This window comes from Acomys russatus, chromosome 23 (genome assembly GCF_903995435.1).
Source record: "Acomys russatus chromosome 23, mAcoRus1.1, whole genome shotgun sequence".
In the NCBI taxonomy this organism is placed as follows: domain Eukaryota; kingdom Metazoa; phylum Chordata; class Mammalia; order Rodentia; family Muridae; genus Acomys; species Acomys russatus.
In genome coordinates this window covers 11,962,464-11,974,578 of record NC_067159.1, presented here as the reverse complement: position 1 = coordinate 11,974,578, position 12,115 = coordinate 11,962,464, and the positions used below count along the sequence as shown (strand labels likewise).

At 42.1% G+C, this 12,115-nt stretch overlaps 1 protein-coding gene across 2 annotated transcripts in view; it reads right to left on the bottom strand.

The window, feature by feature from the left end:
* Positions 1-12,115, bottom strand: part of LOC127206360 (calcium-binding mitochondrial carrier protein SCaMC-1) — a 35,437-nt gene that overhangs the window by 20,594 nt on the left and 2,728 nt on the right. For both annotated transcript variants that reach the window (XM_051165648.1, XM_051165647.1), the window contains exon 2: positions 2,724-2,850. In XM_051165648.1, coding sequence (XP_051021605.1) covers positions 2,724-2,850 — 127 coding nt within the window. The remainder of the gene's footprint in view (positions 1-2,723; positions 2,851-12,115) is intronic.

Here is a 12,115-nt window from a genome sequence, read left to right as displayed (position 1 = left end):
GAACAGGGCTGAAACCACTCAAAGTGAGGGTGCCGTTGCCACGGAGGTGTGGACCAACACCAACACAAAGGTCAAGGGGAAGGGAAGGCAGCCTCTGAAAGTGGGGTGTAAAGAAACGACAGGGTGGTGTGAGGATCAACCCAGAGACAGGGAAATAGCAGGGAATCTGGAGAATGTGGGGGCAGAGGAGGCCCTATCTTCAGCAGTGAAGCACTTTGGAACCATCTCAGCATGCTCCTGTGCCACACTCTTAAAGACTTAGCAGTCCACTCTTGGTGTACGCAGCAGCCATGTTCTGTAAATTTTCTGCAGACACTGAATTAAGCAACTGGAAAGCCACTGATCCTGCAGGGAATTCAGGTCCAGGCTCCTGCAAGTCTCTACCATGGCATTTTCATCAAATGGCCTACTATCTCATGTTCTGTTGGGACACTTCACAGCAGTGCATTGTTGATTCACTAACACTGAACTCTTGTCAAAGCTTTCCTAAGGAATCTGCATTTCTGAGTGGCACACACCATGACTTTCTCAGACTTGGAGATACCAGCACTGTGTATGGGGGAACATCTTATAAAGTAAAATTGTCCATCAAAAGATGTACAAAGATGCAAAATGCACCAAACAAACAAAAAAAGACTCTTGCTTACAGTCTGAGCACTAAAATAAAGCAGACTGTCACTTTATCTTTTAAGAATAAAGAATGGCACTTTATCCTTACTATGTCTCAACTAGGAATGTCTATGTTTGGCTATTCAAAACCTATACTCTTCCGTGAAAGGCCATGCATATCTGAAATACACATCTTGGGATAACTTCTGGGGTTAAATTTTAGCAAGTAGTAATATTCACCAGTACAAAGTCCACAAGCGATGAGCAAATAAGCTATAAATGTTGAAGTTGAAGAATTTTGATGAAAATAGGAACCTATAATGACGTTGTTTCAGAATATAGATGAAGTAATAAGTGAAGGGGAACTGTCTACAGTTATTAAAAATGTACTGTTAAAATTTCACCTCTATTACCTGTGGCTCATTTACAGTTTCCTGGAGTGGACAATGATGCCCACACCATCTATGTACTGGATGGCTGAGAACTAGTCATGTAGCAGGTGGTCCTGAGATTGTCCCACTTTCCAGCTATTAACTGGACACAGACAACACTGTCTCTGCAGCTGAGCTGTAGAGGAGTGTCCAGCTTGGGATGAAAGTTTGCATGGAGGAAGGAAAGTTAATTCTGAAAATTGAGTTTTGCCTGAGAATTGGATTCAGGCTCGACTTGAGGGCAAATAATGCAAAGTTTACTGGAGCTCGCAGCTCCACCTCCACCACGCGCTCAGATCTTTGTCCTTGGGAACCATCAACAAAACCATCTCAAAGGTTTGGTTACTTGAAGGAATTTGATTTTAAGTTAGTGTTCAGTCTAAATCAGTAGCTAGTACACTATAACCATCAATTCAAAGAAAGCCTGTTGACTTCCTGTCTAAATAAAGTTTTATTCAAATGCAGCCAGATAATTTGCCTACATACTGTTTTTGGTTGAAATATAGCCACAACTCAGGCTACGTAGCCCAAACGTGAAAATATTTGCCAGCTGGATTTTTTTACTAAAAATTTGCAAACCAACTCTTGAAAAGAACACTATTTTTTTTTTTTCAATCTATTGGTCAACTTCTTTCTTGAATAGCCAGTCTGTGAATGAGTGACTCTGGCCACTCACTAAGTCAGGAAAGGGTTAGAGCCATATAATCCTCATCAGTCATTCCTCCCATCAGCAGATGCCTCTGGACACGGGGTCTAGTGCTTTATCCTTCCATAGCCGTTACTGTTTTCCTGCCTACTTAACTGGGACTCATGCCATCCCAGCCAGAAGGTACAGACTATTATTGTCACTTTAAGGATTAGAGACTATCTTTTCTAAATTAATCCTTCAGAAAGATTATCAAGTATAAGATATGAAGTTTTTCGGTTTTACAATATACAACAGTCATGCCCATATATGGAAAAAATAAATACCTCTTATTGGAAGGACAAGTAAATAATAATTATTTTTTAAACCACAACTATAAGTGCAATCAGCATACTCGCAATAGTTAACATTTTATGGCAATTTTTAATTCAGTAGACAAAGCTATCTCTAATTTCATCACTGAAAATATGGACTCTTAAGGCTCCATGTCTCTGTGGTTAAGAGCATTGAGTTCTCTCACAAAGAAATACAACTAAAAGTAAAATAAAATCTTAAAAAAAAGTATATGGATATGGGGCTGGAGAGATGGCTCAGTGGTTAAGAGCACTGGTTACTCTTCTAGAGGTCCTGAGTTCAACTCCCAGCACCCACAAAGCAGCTTCCTGTCTGTAACTCCATTTCCAGGGATCTGACACCTCATACAGAAATACATGCACAAAACACCAATGCACATGGGAAAAAGTGGGTGTGCTAGCCCATGCCTGTAGTCCCAGCACTCAGGAGCTGCAAAAAGGAGGACCAGAAGATCTTCTCCAGCAACATGGCAAGTAAGAGCCATCCTGAGCAAAAAGAGACCTTCTAAACCATAAAATAAAATAATAACTATTTTAAAATGGATAAAATATGAACTTTCAATCACATAAATAAAATAAGTAGAAAAAACACAAATAGCAATCATCTAGAAAGATTAACTATGTATTATCTTAGACTTGGAAGCATAAAGATAGCTTTTCATGAGAACTGACAATAGGACACACCATCATTATTCTTGTCCAAACTTTTAAATGCTAATTTCATTTTCTTCTCGTGGTCTTTCAGGTATTTCATAAATTCTTCAAAATCCAGTTTCCCATCTTTGTTGACATCACCAGTAGTAAAAATTTTCTACAGAAAAAGGAAAAAAAAAAACAATTAGAAATGTTTATTGTTAGCATGGGCTGGGGACGGAACTAATTGTGTGTAGACCTCAACCAGACTGGCTGCTTTTCTTTCAGACTAAACTACTACCACAGTTTGGGCCAGATGTATTCCTATGCGTTCTGGCATAATCCTGCAACCTTTCCTGTGGCTAAGCAAAGATTCCCAGAGTTTCACAAGCAGTGGATGGTGCCAACTTAACACTTAGAGAAATAAAGATGAAAACAGGGCTTGTTTCTTGTGAGCTTGCTGCCATCTTCATCTAAGTTCTGCTGCAGACGCAAAGATGGGCAGAGCAAGGGAGCTTTGTGGTGGAAAAGGGTGGGGCACAGGCTGGCTGGCCAGGAACAGAGAATCCAGTATGATTTTATGGCAAGGCAGAGCTGGCTTTAATGAATCCAAAACTGAAAGTGGAGACAAAAGCTAGGCAAGCTATCAGGGTGAACACAAGGAGTCTTGATTAATCAAGTCCCGGCCACTTGGGGAGGGGATTTTTTTGCAGGAGAAAGTGTGTAACATTGTGGATTGTCATAGAGGCATCAACCATCTTCCTCTAAGCCTGCGACTTGTAAAGACCAGGCTTTTTGGCTGTAGGTACCAAGTCAATGTCTATTTTTATTTATGGTCTGATCATTGTCTGTTTGAATACCCCGTCTCTCCTATTTATGGAATAACATAGCAAAAATGTCGCTTAAGACATCATTTTTCATAATAAAAAGTTATATTCTGTACCTCACACTATACAATGTAAATTTCTATTTTAAAAAAATTAATTGAATTCTCATATGAACTCAATTATGAACGAAATTTCTGCTACAGACATATGAGAACCCACACATCAGAACTGTTTTACGTGAGGAAAAAGCCCAAGCGTTCTTATAGCCCATACCATGTAATTGGTGCAGAGCCCTGGAGATTGGCTCTCCCTCGGTTTTGATAAGTGAGCCCTCATCCATAATCAGTGGGTATGCAAAGCCTCATACCTTTTGCCAGAAAGATTTATAAGAAAATTAAGATGTTATAAAGGAATAAGTGAGTTTCAGGGGACTTAAACTGTCTATGGCAAAAATCCAGGATTCCTTCCAACAGGCCAATTGGTATCAAAGAATCAAATACACACCGTATTTTGAAAGAAAAGGGACTTGGATCCCAACATCCACCTCCATATGGAAGATTTCCAACTCTGGAAGTTCCGCACCTCTCAGGAATTCCACCACCACGTCCCAATAGACCAACCGGTGGAGTGCCAAGCCATTAAAAGGAACACCTCTGAGAAGCATTTCTTCCAACCACAGCAAAAGACAAAGAACCCGCAATGCAGTCTTGGCGTAAGGAATCAACTTTAAAGATAGCTGATCAACAAACAGGTGGAAGCTTAAAATAAAGACTCCAAGCGTCTACACAGCTGAGGATGAGGATGGCGCTTACTACCGGTACCCCTTAGAAGCAGAAACAAAACATGATCGATCCCAACTACCACTGAGCCCACAGACACCTCCGAAGGAAATGTTCCAGTCTTCTAAACGCACATCTTGGGCCCACACGCTGTGGAGGTTTGAGTGAGAATGGGCCCCATGGGCTCATATATTTGAAAGCTTGGTACCACGGGTTTGAGAAGGATTAGGAGATATGGCCATCTTGGAGGTGTGTCACTGAGGGTGGGGCTTTGAGGTTTCAAAAGCTCACGCAACTTCCAAAGCAGAAAACTGTAGCCAACAGCAAAAGCAATCGGAAGTCGGACGTTTAATTATAGCCACAAAGAAAGGTGAGAAATATTCTCGAGGATGTTAGCTGTGAGGAAGACCTTGAGCTTCTAATCTTCTTGCCTCCACATCCTCCGTGCTGGGATTAGAGGCCTGCACCACCACGATGGTGTACGTGGTTCTGGTACTTGAATAAAGGACTCTACTGACTAGCTACATGCCAAGCCCCTGGCTTCTTCTCTCTCTCTCTCTCTCTCTCTCTCTCTCTCTCTCTCTCTCTCTCTCTCTCTCTCTCTCTCTCTGTCTCTCTCTCTGTCTCTCTCTCTGTCTCTGTCTCTCTCTCTCTCTCTCTCTCTCTCTCTCTCTCTCTCTCTCTCTCTCTCTCTCTCTCTCTCTCAATAAACGAAAGCAAGCGGTGCTGCTAAGTCAGCAGCAACTGAACGGGCCCACGTCAAGTTTGGGAGCATGAGAATTTGGCTTCGCTGTGCTTCAGGAGGCCTCTCAGGGATCAGGAGGCCTCTCAGGGGTCAGGAGGCCTCTCAGGGGTCATAGCCCTGACATCATGAAGACCACCTGATCATCCTCCAGAGAATGAATAGCCCTTAAATCCTTCAGGCCTTCCTTAAGTTCAAGGATGTCCACAGTTCCGTCTTCATTGTGGTCCAGATAAGAAAAAATGTCTTCATAGAGGGCATCCATCTGCAACGTCTCCTGAGGCCAGAGTGATCCCTGCTATGGCCCTCTGAGTCCCCCAGGGGCAGAAGTTCTTGGGATGAGACAAAGAGGATGTCTGCCCTCGGTGAGGGAGGCCAAAGGGAAAGCACCTGCAGGGGTTTACCGCGCCCCAAGGAGAGAGCGCTAACCCTCAAGGTTCTGGGAACGCAGAGGGCTCAGCTCGTGCAGGGCCACAAGAACCAGAGAGAGAGGGGTTCAGCCCACATGTCAGCAGGATTAACAGGAGCCAAGACAGAGCCAGCCATGGCCCGCTCCCCCAGCTTCCCGCCATCTAAAAGGGAGGTTTGGGTTTTGTCTTGTCTTTGTTTTGAAAAAATGTGAGCATAGAGCGGCACTGGGCTACTTCTCTGTAATCTGCTTACAGTAGTAGAGGTCTTCGGACCACTTTTGGAAGATTTTGTGCCTTGTTACTGTTGTCTCCTGTGGTGCTGGGGAAGGAATATGTTAAAACATCGATGTGCCAGAAAAAGAAAATCACTAATCACTCCACTGCTGAACTTCAGGCCGGGTCTAAGCCAACCATTTTTAGTCAAAAGGCAGGTTGCACCTGCCCAGAAATGCTCTTTTTCGGGGTGATGCTCACAGAGTCGCTGTCATGAAGACTGAAAACAGAGAAAATAGCCTGTGTGGACGTTTTCTCTTCTGTATTCCCTCCATCTCCACCTCCCACCTCGGTTGTGTGTGTGTGTGTGTGTGTGTGTGTGTGTGTGGTTGTTGTTTGTTTGTTTGTTTGTTTATCTTTTCTTTTCACCCAATATGTATTGCTCTGAGGGCAAAATGCTCATTCCAGGCACCTATTGAGAGGCATCCAGAAGATAATCCCCAAGTGACCGGAAGTTAAAACAGCTGGACTCCAATAAGAAGGCAGGAAATACTAGTATTAGTATCTGCTGGTTTCATTTTTAATTCTCACCCTCCAGAGCCATGGGGAGTCCTGAACCCCCATTCATGTATGTGTGGCCTCTCATCCTGCTCCTGCAAAAGTATGTAAGTGCAATTTCTCAAAAAAAACTTCCTGCTTTTAAATAGCTTATTTTTCAATAATTTATGGTAGTGGAACACATCTTTAATCTCAGCACTTGGGAGGCAGAGGCAGGTGGATCTCCCTGAGTTCAAGACCAGCCTGGTCTACAAAGTGAGTTCCAGGACAGCCAAGGCTAAGACAGAGAAACCCTGTCTTGAAACCCCCTCCCCAAAAAAAAAGTGAAAAAGAAAAGCTGAATACTGCCCAGTGAGATGGCACACACTAACAGCTGAGGCTCAGCGAGAAGGATCCTGAGTGCTAGGCCAACCTGCACTAAAGCACAGTGAGACCTTCACTCAAAAGCAAATGAACAACTATTTTAATTGGCTATTAAAATCCAAACGGAAATTTTAATTCTGCCATTCTCTGTTGGCTTTGGCTGTACACCTCTCATCACACTGAGCGCTGAGAGCAGGACAAATACCATCACATATCCTAAACGGACCCCATCAAGGAGGAGGTTGCACCACAGCCAGACTAGGTACTGCTGTCAACTGCGCAACAGACACTTTCCCAAGAGCTGTTGAGCCAGGGGCTAACATGTTAAGACTGCTTCACAAAACCTTTTGTGGCCCAATCATGAGTGAATTATACCTCAAGAGAGGGTTTTATTTTGGTGTAGATGTTTTTATTTTGTGTGAATGAGTGTGTTGCCTTCAGGTTACTTACGTGCATGTCAGCCATGGTGTGCTGGAGGGGACCAGTAAAGGGCACCGGGGCACCTGGAACTGGTGTTACAGATGGTTGTAAGCCATGGTAGTGTGAGGAACAGGGGACAGTGTTTTGTCACTATTTGTTTCCCATAAATTTCTAATCTTTTCCACATTTAATGTCATGGTATTCTGTTCTGCCCTCACCCATCTCTCCTTCTGCATTTTCTCTCTGGCTTTTTGTTTTGTTTTTAACTCAAAAGCTATACTAGAAAATTTTAAAAGATAGTCACCATATTTGGGTATTATCTGAAATACTCTGATAAAAACAATAGTCATGGGACCTTGGAGGTGGATGATCTAAAATTTAATGTTTTGACAGGGAGTCATGAGGAACTTGGCACAACATTACATTATGAAGGGAGAGTCGAGGAGTCTAGGAGAAAGTCTGTCTGTTCATAATGTTCAGGGTTGAAAGACTGAGGCAGCACTGTATCCTCTGCCTCCAGAATTTGGGCTTGCAAGTAAAGCAAGGAAAAACAATAAAGGGGAGTACACGCACCCTGGGTGAACTTACATTTCAGGGGTCTTTCTTTGGATCATATTTATTTTTGTGGCAACAGTCTTTAAGTATATAGAAGAGAGAGTGGGAGTGGGGCTGGGGAGAATAAAGTGTTCCTGAACTCTGGTTCAATGCTAGAGATTTAATTAATGTGCTCAGTTAGTTTGAGAAGTTCCAGGCAATTTTAAGACTAAGTTGTTTGTCATAATTTCACAGTGTTTCTGTGTTACTGTGACTTTCTTAGGAGACACTTAGATCCATAGGAGCATGGGACCTTTGAGGCTGAGAAGATCACTGTATGGATGAAATGTATATATCACTCAGCTTTCATGGGATGTTAACCTGCTAATCCCTTATGCAATGGCATCCGGAAGTAGGGCTGTCATAAGTCAGGAGTTCATAAGGGTGGAGCTCTCAGGAATGGGGTTAGTGCCCTTGTAAGACAATAGATCTCACTTGCCTCTTCTACCATGTGAAGACGCCTTATAGAGCTTTTCATAAAAGTGCATGTGAGTGGTGTACATAAAGACACCTTTAAAATATGTCATAGGGTGCATGGCTCAGTGCTCGCTGGAGAAGTATGAGGATCTATGTTTGGATCCCCAACACCACATAAAAAGCTGGGCGTGATGACACGCCTCTGTAATCCCAGCGCAGGAACAAGAGAAACAGGAGGACTCCAGCGTCTCACCGCCCGGGCAGTGTAGTCAACTGATGAGCTGCAGGCTCAGCTAGAGCCCTGTCTCAAAAGATAAAATAAAGGGCAACAGAGGAAGATAGCTGATGCTGACCTCTGGCCTCCATACACATATGCAGAAGCGTGCACACATGCACACATACTAAAATGGTGCTATAACATGTACTACATGGCAACCATCTTGGGCCTCAAAATCAGGAATGAGGTAAACTGATCTCAATGATCCTCTAGAATTTATCTTCTACAATGTTTCAATTTTTTGTTTTAAAAAGCACACTTTATATTTTCATAATCACAGATGGAATAGAATCAAATGCAAAAACAGCACTTTGGCAGTTTATTGCTTTGTTCTGAATTTTCCAGGTTTTTGCCCCCATTGAAATCATTAAAGTGCCTCTTTAAACAATGGCGATGTGGTGTTACTATCCCCGCCCTTTTCTGGTGCTAAGGATCTAGCCCAAGCCTTCGCACACGCGCGAGCGCGCGCGCGCGCACACACACACGCACACACACACGCACACACACACACACACACACACACACACACACACACACACACACACACTGCAAATGTTGGCCTACGGAGCTTCATCTCTAGACTCCATTAATATTTCAACTATCTGAAGCTTTATAATAGAGATGCATTTTAGGACATCATGGCTGGGGGGTTATGACACAAGGAAACCGAGGGAATTCTACCAACACTCGTGTCAAATGTTCTAACACACAAAATCAGTATCTTTTGTGTTTCCTTCCAGTTTATATTCTAAAATCTAATATTGTCTTTTCTTCATAGAAATAAAATTTCTGAAAGAGGAAAACTATAAAGGAGAGTCCTTTATAAGTCTAGTAGGGGCTTCTCATGGGAGACCATCCTAGGCTTTGTCATTTCCCTTCGCAAATTCCCAGCAGCCTGTGTCCCTTGACTTCACTACAACAAGTACATTTATCTCTTTATTTTATTTTCCTGCCTCCAAGTCCTCCCATTCTTCCTGGTAAATACTATGACTGTTGTATGAAGTGTCTTCTTTCTTTTACCCTAACCGATTCAGAATTATTTATTTATAATCATTTTCTAGTTATTACACATATAGATAAATAAGCTTCCACACAACAACATTCTGTAAGATGCTGCTTAGCCTCTCTTTTCCACTCTGAGTTCAAAAATCTTACCTTTTAACAGTGAAGTAGACGTCACTGATTAGATTTACGAAAATAGCAAAAGGTGAGAGAAGTTCACTGTGAAACATGGATCATTGCCTATAATACATTAGCTAGTTATGGTATATTATGGGCTATGGAATCAGAACAGTGCTCAAATGCTTTTGCCAGTGGCTAGAGTCAGGGTCCTGGACAAGTCACTTAGTTCCTTTAGCTTCAGATATAAAGTGGAAATGATTAGAAAATTCCTCCCAAACCATACAAAGATTTTTATTAGGCTGATGCTATTGAACGGTGTAAGACAATATTCATTAAATTGGAGGTACAGTAAGCAAGGCCAAGAGGAGCCTTCATTGTATCCCTGAAACCCTTGCTGTGTATCATACGGTGAAAACGTACAAAATCAACAAGCAAACAATGAATGGGGCAATTTCCAAAGATGAAAACCGACATTTGATTAAATGCTTGCATATTATGCCATGATACCATCAACCCTGTGGTCTGTTCTTCCACATCAATCTTGCAGGTGTTATCAGTTGGCTTTCCTCATAACCTTGGCCATGACTTTGGTCTTTTCAGGGTGGCCACTGGGCGGTCACCCAGGCCAGTGGATGACCCCACACCCATTCACATATGGACTGCATTTATTAATTAATTAAACAAGAGAGGACTGGAAGCTGACAGGGAAATATATTGGGGAGGGGACTAAGGGTAGTTGAAGAGAGGGAGTGTAGGCAGCTATGATGAAGATGCATTGCATCCATGTATGAAAATTACAAAGAATATAGTTTAAAAAGAGAAACAGAGGTCATAGCATCAAAAAAAAATGTTGCACAGCAATTTCACATCAGGCTGGCTCTTAATTTTGTCTCAGGATTGCCTGCCATAAAGTCTTTCCTCTTCCCTCTCTCCCCAGCAAGTAATTCTGGGATGCCTACCAATGATTACTTACTGTGCCTTTTGTGCCTAATTTCAGCATTCCACTCAGATATTTGTTGTATCTAAAGTGTTAAGAAACTGGAACCAGAAAGACGGTACCGCAGATAAAAGTGCTTGCCACCAATCCTAACAACGTGAGCTCAATCCCAGAGAGAGGACTGACCCCTACATGTTGTCCCCGCTCTCCACATGTGTACCATAATATACAAGCATGTGCACACATATAATAAATAAATTAAGAAATACTATAAACTCTAAAACACATACCTAGACATTTTGTCTCTTCTATGTGCTAAATTTATTCTAAAAATAATTCTAAAAATTCTGGGAATAGGAGGAAAAGGTAAAATTAGGTGAAAACCTACAGGGATTTCCCTCAAGGTAAATACCTGTCTTAGGGACAAATTATTACCTTGGAACTTTGGAGCCGTCCTTAGTTCCCACCCCTGTGTTCTCAAATATCCCATCTCCTCAGCCCTTGACAATAATACCAGCGCTTGACTATGGCTTGGCCAATAACTCTTGGCTGAATCATCAAATTGAATTATTTTATTGGCTCCAGTTTCCTAGATACAATGGTGGACTTTATGTGCCAATTTGATTAATATAAAAAGGATACCCAGGCAGCCAATAAAAAAACATTTCTAGGTGTGTCTGTGAGTAGTTTTGAATGAGATTAGCATTAGTATCAGTAGACTGTGTGTGAGGCTCTATGCTGGTCCACTGAACAGAACAAAAAAATAAATAAAAATGTAAAGGAGGCTAAAGGAATGTATCTTTCAGGATGAGAACATTTATAAAAATTGGTATCCTAAACAGATGAGACTGAAAACGCGCAGACTGTTAGTCAGCATGGAATGTAGTGAAAATCAAGTTTCTTCAAAGAAACATACAACTCAACTGATATGTGTAATCCTCAGACTTCATAATCTCCATCCTAAAATAATGAAAATGTGGTATATACACATGATGGAATACTGTTCATCTGTAAGGAGAAATGAATTCACGGATTTTGCAAGTAAAAAGATGGAACTAGAAGCAATCATACCAGGTGAGGTAACACAGACCCAGAAAGACATGCATCTCTCACTGGGGGCTCCTGCTTCCAAACCTTTAGATATGAGTACAAAGCCTGGAGTAACAACAGAAACCAACAGAGTATCGTTGCCAGGACAGGGTCATTGGGGAACATAGAGAAGGGAACACCAGGTACTAGTGATCTAGTAGGGGAAATGGCAGGGTGCTCTTTAGGGAGGAGGAGGAAGTAAACACAGAAGAGGGAAGAGAGTAAAATAAGAGGAAGGATGTTTGAAAAAGTCATAAGGAATCATATTACTAACTGTTTACCTGAAAATAACTCTAACATATGCAATTCTGTGTACACTTAGAGTTTTAATGAACTTTTCTCTTCTAGGAGGCCAGTGCTCCCTCCAAGAACCAAAGACCACCAAACCAGACATGAGAAGCCTTCTTTTGAGTTGTTGGCAAGTGCTGTCCAAAATACTCCCAAAATATACAGCCTACTGTTATTACCTTTGGTTGCCTACAAGAGGTGGAAGGTAAGTCCCTATTGCTGAAGATACCATGCTCTCCAGAAACAGAGCCCAGAGGCCCCTGAGCTGGAACTGTCCTAAAATCCTCCACTCTTGAGGATGTCTCACTGTACCAGAAGGAGGGGCAAACTTCCAAACGAGGGGCAACAAACAATCCAACATCTGTGAGACACAATAATGACCAGAATGGCTCAATAACCCTAAGGGT